The following is a 14,021-nucleotide window of genomic DNA, read 5'->3' as shown; positions in this document are numbered from 1 at the left end:
ATAAATCCAATAAAGGTTAAATATAAACCAAATAATTTAGTCCAAGTTCTATGATTGGCGATTTGTATTGCATCTATGTATAAAAATTAGAAAAAAAATATGTTGTATTAAAATTAAAAAAATTTATTATACTAGCAACTATTAAAGAGGAATAACGCAAATCTGAGTAGTTTAAAGGGTTGTAAGTTATGCCCTGGGGGCATATAATTTTTTTTTATAGAAAGCCTTGTCGTAAAAACTTCAAATAAGGCTCATTCGATCGGAAATCAAAGGGCTAGTGCCCTTTTTAATAGTCGAAAGTGACTTGAGGGCAACTAACCCCCTCTTCCGTCCACCTTTTCGCCAAACACATCCACTCAAAATTTTGAGATAGCCACTTCGTTCAAGGTAGTTGAAAGTTCTGGAAATTAGGTCTTTGAGGATGACAAACCCCGCCCCACAGCCCTCAGGGCAAGGGTTGTAAGTTATGTCCTGGGGGCATATAAGGTTCTTATAGAAAGCGTTGTCCTAGAAACTTGAAAAAGGGCTCATTTGATTGGAAATTGAAATGGGTAGTGCCCTTTTAAATAGTCGAAAGTGATTGGAAGGCAACTAACACCCCTTCCACGCCCACCATTTATTCAAACACATCCAATCAGAATTTTGAGATAGCCATTTTGTTCAAAGTATTTCAAAGGTCCGGAAATTATATCTTTGAGGATAACACTCCCACCACACCTCTCAGGGCAAGGGCTGTAAGTTATGCCCTGGGGGCATATAAGGTTTTTATTTAAAGCTTTGTCGTAGAAACCTGAAAAAGGGCTCATTTGATTGGGAATTCAAAGGGCTAGTGCCCTTTTTAATAGTTGAAAGTGATTTGAGGGCGACTAACTCCCCTCTCACGCCCACCTCTTCCCCCCAAAAAACAATCCAAACTTTTTGATAGCCATTTTGTTCAACGTAGTTAAAAGTTTCAGAAATAAGGTCTTTGAGGATATTAACCCCTCAGAGCCCTCGGAGCAAAGGTTTTAAGTTACGCCCTGGGGACATATAATGTTTTTGTAGATAGTGATGCTGTAGAAACTAAAAAAAGTGCTCATTCGCTCGGAAATTAGAGGGACTTGTACCCTTTTTAATAGTCGAAAGTGATTGGAGGATAACTAAAACCCCTCTCACACCCACCATTTCCCGAAACACATCCAAACAAAGTCTTGAGAGAGCCATTTTGTTTGGCATAGTAAAAGTCCGGAAATTATGTTTTTGAGGATGACACTCCCCCCACAGCCCTAAGGGCAAAGGTTGTAATTATGCCCTGGGGGCATATAAGGTTTTTTTTATAGAAAGCTTTGTGGTAGAAACTTCAAAAAGGAATAATTCGACTGGAAATTGAAACGGCTAGTGCCCTTTTTAATAGTCGAAGGTGATTGGAGGGCAAGTAACCCCCCTCTCACGCCCACCATTTCTCCAAACACATCCAATCAAAATGTTGAGATAGCCATTTTGTTCAACGTATTTGATAGGTCCGGAAATTATGTCTTGGAAAAGACTTTTTCCCTGAAAAACAATGTCAATTCAAAACAAACAGAAATTAATTAAAAAAAACTGTTTCCAAATAATAGTTTTTTCTAAAACCTATAAAGTGATTCGCTAAACCAAAAATGAGCAAAAATAAAATCGAAAGATGTAGCTAATGTGAAACCACTGCAGGTCTGCTTTGACAAATAAATGGAACCCAAAACAAACAGAAATTACACTAAATAACCCAGTTAAACTCAAAACGAGCAGAAATTAACATGAGTAGGGCCTAAACCCCCTATGCCTTCCCTAGGCCAGAACAAAATTTGCACTTTATTAAAAAAATACAAATGAATGTGCATTGTCAGTTTAATATACATATACTGATATTTAGTAATCAAAATGATAATATTATTTGACTTATTAAGGTTATGAAAGTAAAAACATTTATATTTTTTCAGTAAAGTGCATTTTCCTAGTCCTCCCTCATAGCAATTTAAAATCCTGCTTACGGGGAGGCACTAAAGCCATCTTATTTACTCGAAAATAATCAAATTTAGAGTTTCAGAGAAAGAGTTGTAGGTGCATGAAGATATTACACCAGATAACACCTTAACACCAGATTTTACACCAGAAAATTTAACACCAGGTAAATTTAAGGAAAGAGATAAGGTAATACCTACGCAAAGGGGGGGGGTATCCTAAAAATTGGAACATAGTTGCCTTAAAATACTTTTTTTTAGTTTGATCGGGTGAGGGGATAAAAATATTTACAATGTACAAGAAGCAACTACACCCCAGACTCAAGTTTGCCTCCGCCAGCTGAAATTTAGTGTCTTCAAAAATCTCGTCAAAATTAAGATTGGCCTACAAAATTCAGGAATCCACAGAAATAGATCAGTTTTCTTTAGAATACCTTTGCCTTTATGGTACTATATGGATTATTTTTAATTTTTCACTTGGTCATTTTCACTTGACTTTGGAAAATTGGCTGCAATTTCGCCCCCTTCCCAGAATTTTGATGGAATTATGCCCCTGGCCAGGAGAGGTGGAAAAAAGCCTGGCCCTGTTGCGAGAAAAAAAAGAAGAGAAAAATACAAAAGAAATCTAGGATTATCCGAATGAGTCCAGAACTATTTTGAGCGATCACCATGCGTCCTTTCTTCATTCACAATCGTCAATATTTTTTTAATTTGTCAGCCATCCACTGAAAAATTAACATGTCCTGGTTTCCCACGTGATTCCATGGACATTTGTAGTCTAGTTAAATAAGGTCATGGTTTCAAATAACCTGTGGTAGTGTAAACATTACTTTAGACAGCTATTTTTTATGCAAAACACCTTACGATTTATCTTTCTTTGTTAGATTTATCTTACGATTTAAATTTATGTTTCCTTGTTAGGTAGCACTGCCTTCCTATTCATAATTAAAATAAAATGAGAATATAATAACTGGCATAACTTTTCGTTAAGACAACGAACGTTGAGAAAAGAGAATTAAAATTTCTTTATACTTGAATAAAAGTCTGACTATTTCTTTATCACTTGGTTACCAACGTTTATCACATTTACAAAAAAAAGAGAAACGAATTAAACTATCCGCATTTGTTTGGAAGCGCATAATTATGTCATGTTATTTATAGTTAATTGTTTATTTATATTGTTTAATAATTGTTATTCACAGTAATTGTATTTTGATTGTTTGATCTAGTTTTTTCCCCTTTCTCTTCTTTTTCCCAGTGATAAGGACTTCTGGACGTTAACTGAAATTTTCACTGATAAAGGCTACCGGACGTGGAGTCGAAATATATGGGTTTTTATTATTTAAAGTTTTGCTTTTTGTTTTTTCTTTTGTTTTGTTCCACTGTTTTATTTGAATTATACCCGTTTTTTCGTCTCTTTAATTTAATAAATTTTTAGCGTTATCATATAATAATAAAGAATAATAAAGAATGGAATAATAAAGAAAATAAAGGAATAATAAAGAAAATAAAGGAATAATAGAAAATAAAGGAATAATAATAAATAAAGAAATAATGGAATAATAAAGAATAATAAAGAAAAAAATAATAAAGAATAATAAAGAAAAAATATAATAAAGAATGGAATTGAAAAGGAGCAGAATAACATAGCCTCAAATCAAATGAGTAGTACCATTCAATTTCTCGTTCCAAACTATTTCCGAATTAGGTTGATACCATGACAGCTATTTTCTAACCCCCCCCCCCCCCGCCTCTGATGGGACCAGATAGACGTAGCCCCAATGAAATTGTTCCTCAAAATATGACGAAGTTAAGATTAAATTTAATAAATTAAATTTAAGATTAAAGTTAAGGTTAAATTTACCTACAAATAGTAATATATAACAATATACATTATAATAATAATATAATAATAATAATATATCTTGTCCATAATTGATTAGTTATTGATTCTTCCTCTAGTTGATTCTTCATTTTTAATTAATTAATTTCTTACAATTATTTTATAATGGCCTGTAACTATCCCATTTTGGCACCTCTAAAGCTTTTACGCCTCTTCCTCTTAAACATGGGAGCGATTTGGGGCTGATTACTGTAAGAGTATAAATATCAGTTAGCATGGTTTGGCATTGGCACAAACAAGTATCCTTACAAGGAGATACAGCCTTGTATCTTCTTGATAGGCTGTATGGAGATAGGCGTATGGTGACCACGACCACGATCATTTCTTTAGAGAATACTAACATAATTATGTTATTCCAAAAAGTGCCTTATTTTACTTAACCCCCCCCTCTATAACGTGCAAATACATAGCCTAATTTATATATTTTTCATGTATTTTTCCATTTGTTCATTTTGAAAAAGTAGCTTCTTTGACGTTAATCAATTTACGCGTGGCAAAATATATGGAACATGTATTTTGCATTTGGAGTTATTAAAACATTTGGAGTATAGTTAAATAAGGTCTTTTGTTTTAAATAACCTGTGGTAGTGTAAACATTATTTAGACAGCCGTATTTTTTTTTTTTAGCAAAACACCTTACGTTTCGGAGATGTAAGAGGAACTCAGAATTACTCATATCAAATAAACTCATGCTGTCTGTTAAATAACTTCTGCCTTCAGTTATAGATTTATCTTTCCTTGTTATGTGGCGCTGCCTTTCCATTCATAATTAGATGTCATGTTTAGTTGTCATTTTTTTTTCTGTGTGTGCTATTTAAAAAAAAAACATTTTTTTGTTTTTTTCGTTCTTTTCGTTTTTTTTTGTTGAGAAAAGCTTTCGGACTTGGGGCCGAAATATTCGGAATATTTTTAATTAAAGTGTTGTTTTGTTTTTATTTAATTTTGTTTCACTGCTTTTTTGAAATTAAAACCCGTTTTTTTGCTGAATTTTTCGTAAATGGAAGTCTAAGAAATTATTTATTGACATTAAAATTTAAAATTATCCCTAAACTCAGATTTTATACTTCAGTGTTGTCATTGATGTCAAGTCTGATCTAGATATTTATGCTGTTTGATCATGCTCATGAAAAATTTAGGCAGAATATTTAATAATTTCCTTGATTTCAGGCAAGTGGATGGAAAGGAAAACAAAAAAAAGAAGAAAGGGTTGTTCTAAATGCCCCAAGTGTAATCCTGAAGAACCTGTATTTTTTGTTTTACTTTTGTGCCATAGTTCTTCAACTGAATTTTGTCAACTGCCTGAACTCTTCTGTCTCCGTTTCCTGAAAAGGCTCAACGTCGTATTTTCCAGTTCTTCTGCCTGTCAGGCATATCGTCAGCTGGGTATCGAAAAGTTCAAAATATTTCCAAATGCCAAATTTATTTGTCAATCCCCCAAATTTGGTCTGTTGCCAAGAACAGCTACTAAATGAAAAAATTCTCTAGTTAGCTATCTAAAATTCATTAACTATCAATTTTTTTCTCTGCTATCAATAATAGCAGTAACGGTAATATATTAATAATAATGGGTATTGCCTCTAGGAGCTTTATTTTTACCATGGGATTATTAATTTAAATGTGATTAATAGTTTAATTAAATGGAAAATATATATATCATCTCTTAAGGCAGTGTAATCTTCAAATATTAATATATAAAAAATATTTTTTTATAACGTCCTTTTCCATTTTTATGTTTTCCAAGCCTTTTTTGTTTTTGACTTGAAGTGTCTTTTTATGTTTTTCTATGCATGAAAAAAGCTAAAACTTAAGTAGCGTCGGTTACAATAAGTGTTTGGTAGCTATAACTAAACATTATTTAAGTAATTTTAAGTAATTTAAGTTAGCATTAATATTAATACTTAAGTATTAAGTAAATAGGAATATAAATAAAATATTTTAGTAACTTGAGGGGTGAGTACCTCTAGTAATCAATCTATAATCTTTAAATCTTAGACTAAGAAGGATACCATGAAGCATAAAGATATCAGTTAAAAAAACATTAAATCCACCACTCTTGAATTATTCCCCCCCCCCCATCGTGCCGCGACTGTGTGCCTATCCGAAAGGCTTCGGTGTTTCAGCGAGCTATGGGAGGATATAATGTTGATCCCTTCGCTTTACAATTTTCGTTTGTATGGTGGAGGGGAATCAGCTAAAAATGTATTTATAAATTTTTTCATTTTCTCAAAAATGTAGTTCTTTTTCTCTAAATGATGAAAATAGTGAAAAATAATAGTTAAAAGCTTTGCTTTCTGATACCCAGCTGCCTGCATTCAAGAAAATGGTTAATTTGGGTATAAATGTAGCAATGTTTTTTGTTTAATTTGTGACTTTATTTTATATTAGGCTAGAACATCGAAAACAAGTCAATGCAGTTTTGTAAATCCTGGATGAACAGTTAAGCTTTGTTAACCATCTTAGCGTTTCTTCAATACATATTGTTATAATGTATTCCCTTACCAAAAACTTAAAAAAAGTGTTATTGTGCCCTGTTATCGACCGGCTTCGATAACTGGGCTTGAATAATGTGACTTTGAACTGGTATGTAGATGTATGGTCTTAATTATTTAAAGTTACATTTGGCAGAATAAGTTACAGGCGCTGAGGCATTTTTGACTTGATCATGGCTGCTCTCTTTTACAGGGAACTTAAAAAAAGTAAGTGTGGCCTGTTAGTGGCCATTTAATCGGCATTATCTGATTGACCTTTTCGCAAAATAACACTCTTAAAAATTGCTGTCGAAAAATAGTTCTCGAATAGTTCTCGGCATTCACTTTTTTTTCATAAAAATTAAAAGCAGGACATACCAAATTTTGAAAATTAGATTTCCTTTGTAAAAGGTGTGTGTATCAGGAACATGCACAGCCATTTATTTTCAACTGGGGAATGTTTGGGAGGGGGGGACATATTCAAATTATTTCAAAAATATAGACAAGAAATATATAAACTATAAAAAATCGTCACAATATTAGGAGCTTGAGAGAGGCACTGGCTGTTGACATTTTGTATTTGACGACAAATTATGACACGCAAGCCCGTTTTCTATCCACGAAAAGGCTACTTTTAAAATGTTTATGCACAATACTGCATAAGTTTCAGGTAGACACTTGCGTAGTATTTTTTTAAGTGGGGTAATGAAAGGCTAAAGTGGGATTTTGGGGAGGGCCGGGATCCGAGTCCCCCCCCCCACATACATCCCTGGTTTCAGCATACAATAATTTTTTTTAATGAGAAGCGACAAAGCCTCTGAAGTCTATTTCTAGATTTTTGTTTTCTATTTTTTAATAGCAAGCGAGCACAACTTGTTCTTTCCAACAATAGTTCTATTCAACGAATGAGTATTTCTGTTTTTCTTCCTTAGATGTGCTTATATGAAAAACAGTTTAGTTGTTAATGTGTAAAAGACTTGCTTCATGCGTCTATAAGTATAGGTACTAAACCGAATACTAGGGGGGGGGAGGGGCTCTAATTTTTAAATTAAGGTTTTAAGTAATTTTTTAACAAAAACTTTGAGGATGAAAACCTGATTTAAAATTTAAAGGGGTTTAGTAATCTGGATAATCATCTTACCAAGGCTGGTTATCTTGTTTGAGAAATTAAACTAATTTACCAAATCAGCGGCGTAAATTTTTCATCCGGAAGGGGGAGAGGGCAGGGGAAGACTTATCCCACCCGGATTTTGAAAAACATCTTTGTTTTTTTAGGGGGGGGGGAGTTTTCATTGAAAAATGCCTTTTTGGTATTTTCATTGAAAAATGATTAATGCCCCCCTAGATTTGATAAATAAATTTTGCCCCCCTTAATTTTTTTTCATGTAGAGTTGTCAATATTTTCCTGTACTTGACATCCACACAAGTTCTATGTTGCCCTAGCTTTCCTATTGTTGTTTCATAGTTATTGGGTGTAAGAAAATAAAGCGCTTTTACAAAAACAATTGCCTATTACATAAAGCCAATTACAAAACAGCCTCTGTCCTTGATTTTAGTATTTTAATGCAGTCTTTGTTGTCAGGTTGTAAGATGCCACTTTTTTGTAAGTTGTCAGTTTGTGACTAGGAAACAATATTCACTTAAAGCCTTCTATGGTGAAAAGAAATTACAAAAAAATATGCAAACCAATAAAGACACAGATGAATTTTTGTTGTTCATAGTTTGAGTACCTTTGCTGAATATATCTGACAAGAACATTGCAACACTGTTCAGACCAAGATCCATTTCTCTCTCATTCCTTTATTATATAGGTCTTTACTGAAATTTTCAGTATTATGTATGTTTTGGTGTTATTTTTGTATTGTATATGGTTTAGCCATTTTTTTGTTCTTTAAATACAATATTATTTCGGAAAAGATATCCAATCAGTATTTACACTACTATACAAACAAGGTTTAGCATATCCTAGAGAACAACTTTGCAAGTTACTAAGCTCACAAATTAATTCTATCAAGTACCGCGGACATCAAAGTGCAAATATGTTTTAACCCCCCCCCCTCCTGGGCCAGCTTAGGTATAATCATACCTGAAAACCGCAGTTTTCTAAGATTTTTTTTGTTATTTCAAAATTATGAAGTTTTTAGGGCAGTATCACGTTTTGTCAGTGTTGCCAAGTTGAACGATGTCCGTAAAAGTCTAAAGTTGAACGGGCTTTTTGTTCGTAAAAGTCTAAACATAAATAGTATTTTAATTCTCAAAGACAACTACGCTTTCAAAGGAAAGCTGTACCAGCTTAAACTGTTTGGTGCCATGTGTTTAGACTTATTTTTTGCTAAACGGTGCCATTTATTTGCTAGGAAGCTGCTAACTGCACCATCTTAAGCTGTTTAGTGCCATATGTTTTGGCTTCTTTTTTTGCTAAACGGTGACATTTGTTTGCTAAGAAAGTGCTAGCTGAACCCTTTTAAGCTATTTGGTGCCGCATTTTTATAATTCATGTTTGCTCATTTCTCACCCACGTTCCCTTCTTCTTCTTCTTCGTTGTTCACCGCTACAACCAAAAACTGCATAATTGCGTATGGAGGCATTTTTTTTATTATTAAAAAAAAGTTTCCAATTTGTTATTTATTTCTAATATATGTATTGTTTTTTCAAATTTCCATTTAACCAATCTTAAGGATAAAATTTGATTTTCACCGCCCTTGGTACTGTAACTATCTGTGTGAGGTATGTAAAAAGCTAGTAACGTACGACCTGTGAAGAATTCTTCCACTTGGATTAACCACGAAAATAAGGTATATAATATAGATGTCCAACTGAGAAATATCTCAGTAACCGATAAATTTGGTACTTGTACACGTCCGTCTTCAGTTTCTTCCAAAAATGTTTTCATAGAAGATGCCAGGTAAAAGTAAGCTTATTCAGAAAATTTGGTATGTACGAAAGGAGTTCAAGAGAATTAGATGCAGCTTATGAGATAATAACAAGTTTTATTGTAATTACTGATAATTGCTTATCAGTTTTGATTCTATGATCGTTTACTGAATAACGTCCAATAAATATGAATTGATCATTTTAATAAATTAATCATTTCGACACTATCATCACCATAAAATAATAATACTCAACTCTTTTTTTCATTCTATATTTTATATATATATATATATATAGCTATATTTATATAATACACATGAATACATATTTATTAAATATATTTTACATGTCTATATTTTTTAAATATACACATCTGTATTGCATACCTATAGGCTTGAATAACGCCCATATTGTGTATGAACCAATAGCCCATATTCTGCATGAACTAATACCTATTCCTTTTCTAGTAAATACATTTCACAGTTTATATAATTATCCAGTAAGTTTACCGCAGATGATTTCTGGCTCTTCATTCTCGGTGCGAACAAAAAGTTCCTCCCACTTATTTCTGCACTTATTGTCCACTTATTGGTGAGCCGGCCAAGTGGTTTTGTCAGTACTTGTTCCGTAGGTGATTATTATTTGTCTACCCGTGAAAAGATCTAATGCCGCTTATGTTTATATCTGCAAAAACGTTCGCTGGAGCACTCGCACCTCGGTCCGGGTTTTTATAATGGGTGAGATAGGGAAAGATCATACTGGATAATTATATAAACTGTGATACATTTCTTCTGTTTCATGAATCGTTTTCTTATATACTGCTTTAGTATTTGACGATCAGCATTGTCATATTTGTAGATCCAGTTCTCTGGATTTTCAACTGCCCACAAAATCCCCGAAATTTGGCAGAACCTTGTCCATGAAAAAGGGAACAAAGCCTGAGGAATGCAAACATCAATGGTTTTTTTCCCTTTTGTTTTCGAACTTTTTATCTATTTGCAAGGCCGTATCCAGGGGAGGGGTAAGGGAGTTTGACCCCCCCCCCCCCACAAAAAAAATGTTTGTCCGGCTCGTAAAAACGTAACAGAGATGTATATTAAAATTTTTGTGTGCTTTTTATGGTTTATTTTTGCACCTCCCCCTTCCCCCGAATAAAAATCCTGGATACGGTCAAGTTTATTTGTTTTGTAAATTTTTTTTTCATTTGATGATCCCCTTAGACTTTGTGACTACTTAAATTTTGAGCTTCGGTCCTGGAGATTCTCATTTTCATTTATTTTTTTTTTGTATTGCCTGTTATCCTCCCACATTTTTTTATGTTTAAATTTGATTCGTACAAAAATAAAAACTGCCAACACAGAAGGTGTGCGGACGTATCGAATGAGAGAGATTTTGTATTTTGTCATTTGTCTAAACTATGCAAGTGGAGAGCCGGGAGTTTGCTGATTTTATATATTACAAGCTGTGGCCTTGCAAAGTTACGCGGGTGATACCTGTCAAAGATGATGGAAGTAATTATGAAGTTTGCTGTTACGGAACTGACGAAATTAAGATAATGACGTCAGAGAATATACGGGCGTACGCGGAGAAACATGAAGCGCTAGAAGATGGCATAAAAAATGTTCAGCGAGCGATAAAGCTGTGTACGAAGGACTCGGAAGGTTTAGCCGGGATTTATCTGAGTCGGTGAACTTGATGCAGTCAGAAACTGTAAACCTTCGTGAGGGCATTCAGGATGAAACTCGTAGGAGAGTGGAAGACCAGTACAATAGATTAGGGAGTTCTTCGGTGACGCCGATTAAGTCAGATTTTCTTGATACTGTTAGGCAAGCTGTCTATGAGGCGATTGATCTTCAATTTAAGGGTAAATTTGAATTGATTAGAACTGTTCAAAATAGCGCAAAGCTCCAAAAGCTTGAAACTACGCTGGATGATATAAACCAGTTTTCTCTTCTGATTAAGGCCATTGTATCTAGGATGGACTTTCCCGCTCGGGATTTGCCTCACCTTGGTGAGAAAGTATTAGTTCCACTTAACAGTGAAATGGGACTCAATCTTGATAAATCCGTTTGTGAAGGGTGCAAGGCGTTTGGAAGCTGCCTTGGAAATAAAAACTCCGATTGAACTTACCTTTTTTTATCTGCAGTTGAGATCCTGCGCAATCGCAAGAATTTGAACGGTTCCCGAATCTATGTAAATGAGGCTCTAACCAGGGAAAGGCAAGAAATCTACAAGCTTGCAAGCAATAAGTTTGGATTGAAATATGTATGGGCTTTACGAGATGTGGTTTATGTCAAGTGCGGTTCGCAAATCATTCCGTGTAAATCGATTTCTGACGTAATTCAGATTCGCAATGTGTCATATGAACCTGTCGTTTAAAATAAGTAGCGGAGAATTTTTCTCTTTTTGCTTATGGATCGTTTTAAGTGTTTTATTGATTCTCGTTTGAAATTAGGTGCTATTCTAAATTCAGCTAACGGAAGTGATAGAGATATGTCTTCTGTAAATAATCTACCTCGATCAGGCGACTTTCTATCTGACAATACTAAAAACTGCAATTTTCCGATCTGATCGTTACATGTAAATGCCCAGGGGTTACAAAGTTCATTCAATGAAATGAAGCTCTTGCTTGCCTCTAGTCCTATAGACATTGTTGGAGTTTGTGAAACTTTTGGTCTGCTAATACACCGCTTACAATGTTAGATCTGCCTGCGATGAAGTGTATTTCGCGTGCAAGGTGTCAGAATGCGAGAGGAGGTCAGATGCTGTATATTCGTTATGACTGGTCTTTTAGATTTCCCTGTGATTTGTCTGTTTTTGATGAAGGGTTAATCTGAGACTATTTTTGTTGAAGTTGGACCTTTGGGCTGTAATCCATTTATTGTCCGGTCTGTTTATCGACCTCCGTCGGGTAACCCTAAAAGACTCTTTGAAGTTTTTGAACCGCTGTTGAAAAACCTGGAAGCGTTGAAAAAACAGTTTCTAATTTCGGGGGATTTTAACTTTAATTTTGTGAATCTTGATGTTGGAAATAGTATGGGGTTTTTAAGTATGATGCTGTGTTCTAGTTTTCTTCCAAGTATATCTCTGCCGACAAGAGTTACAGCTAACACAGCAACATTATTAGATAATATATTTTTCTCTCCTTATGTGTTTGATGCTAAAAAATCGTCAGTAATTTTGTGTGATATGTCAGATCCTTTTCAGGTGAGTGTTCTTTTAAATTTAAAAAATAGTAATAAACAACATCGAGATTCAACAATGGATAATTCAAAAAAGCGATATGCATGGATTGATTTTAAAGTCCTATGTCAGTTAATTGGTGATCATGCTTGGAGTTCGGTTTATGGCTCAGATGACATAAATGCTGCGTTTTCAGATTTTATTGATCAAATTATTCGACTGCGGGATCGGGCTTCTTCAACACGAGTTTCGCATGGAAAGTTGGCGCAGAAATTTGACCCATGGATTACTGAAGCTATTTTGACATCGCTAAAGCATTAATACCATTATTTTTTCCTCCATGACCGAATGGCCTTTTCTATGACGAAATCAATAAGAGTTCCAAATAGGGATAGGTCCTTTTATTAGAGAGTGAAACAAAAATATAAACAAAGACTCTAAATATTTCGATGACACAGTCGGTCATCTGGAATGCAGCTGCCTGCATTCAAGAAAATCTTCGTTTTGGTATAAATATAGCAATGTTTTTTGTTTAATATGTGACTTTATTTTATATTAGGCTAGAACATCGAAAACAAGTCAATCAGTTTGTAAATCTTAGATGAACAGTTAAAGCTTTGTTAACCATCTTAGCCTTTCTTAAATGCATATTGTTATAAAGTATTCCCTTACAAAAAACTTAAAGAAAAGTGTGATTGTGCCCTGTTATCAATCAGCTTCGATAACTGGGCCTGAATGATGTGACTTAGAACGGCATGTAGAAGTATGGTCTTAATTGTTTAAAATTACATTTGGCAGAATACGCTAGAGGCGCTGAGGCATTTTTGACTTGATCATGGCTGCTCTCTCTTACAGGCAACTTAAACAAAAGTAAGTGTGGCCTGTTAGTGGCCATTTAATCGGCATTATCTGATTGACATTCTTGCAAAATAACACTCATAAAAATACCGGTCGAAAAATAGTTCTCGAATAGTTCTCGGGATTCACTTTTTTTTATCATAGACAGCGCACTAGCGCTACCTAAATAAAGAACGATGTGGGCACAACGTGTTTTTTTCTCCAGACCCAGGCACTTCGTATCGAAGGAGCTGTCGTAGCTTTAATTTTTTTAATTAATTATGTTTTAATTTTTAAAAATATCAGTTTTAGTTTAGTCAAATTAGAGTGAAATTTCAAAATATGCTTAGTGACTTTATACTATGGAGGAAATTTGGGGATTGGTACTATTTTGCTGTCCATCAGCAAAAACTGACAATATCTGATTTTAATCGTAGTTGTATCCAAGATGCGGTACCCTGAAAGTGTGGGGGGGGGTATCACTTTCCCCTTGAGTTGTTAAAGTCTAATTTGACCAAATCAATAATAAAGAAAAGGGAACGTTGAGGAAATTCAAAAAGAAAACCCGTCACTGCTTTTGATTTTAATGCACTAATCGTCTGATGAGGAAAAACTCAAAATTTAATTTTAAGCTTTTTTTTAGAGAGAGAGAGAAATTCATTTTTATTTAAGACGACGAATATTCACAAAAAAATCAAATCAGACCGACATACTACGTGAAAATCTATACAGATTTGTTTGTGGCAGGACTCAATATTTTACTCACTTACTACATATATA

General features: G+C 34.1%; 1 protein-coding gene across 1 annotated transcript in view; it reads left to right on the top strand.

Moving 5' to 3' along the window:
- Nucleotides 1–8,415, top strand: part of pnut (septin 7-like protein pnut) — a 201,757-nt gene extending 193,342 nt beyond the window's left edge. The window contains exon 12 of the mRNA XM_089095255.1: nucleotides 5,047–8,415. Coding sequence (XP_088951381.1) covers nucleotides 5,047–5,095 — 49 coding nt within the window. The 3' untranslated portion in view covers nucleotides 5,096–8,415. The remainder of the gene's footprint in view (nucleotides 1–5,046) is intronic.
- Nucleotides 8,416–14,021: the final 5,606 nt, after the last annotated feature.

The sequence above is a fragment of the Artemia sp. Qi Xiang Cuo genome, chromosome 10 (assembly GCF_049724085.1).
Source record: "Artemia sp. Qi Xiang Cuo chromosome 10, ASM4972408v1, whole genome shotgun sequence".
Classification (NCBI taxonomy): domain Eukaryota; kingdom Metazoa; phylum Arthropoda; class Branchiopoda; order Anostraca; family Artemiidae; genus Artemia; species Artemia sp. Qi Xiang Cuo.
The sequence above is the reverse complement of the archived record's forward strand: the minus strand, read 5'-3'. Positions and strand labels throughout refer to the sequence as shown.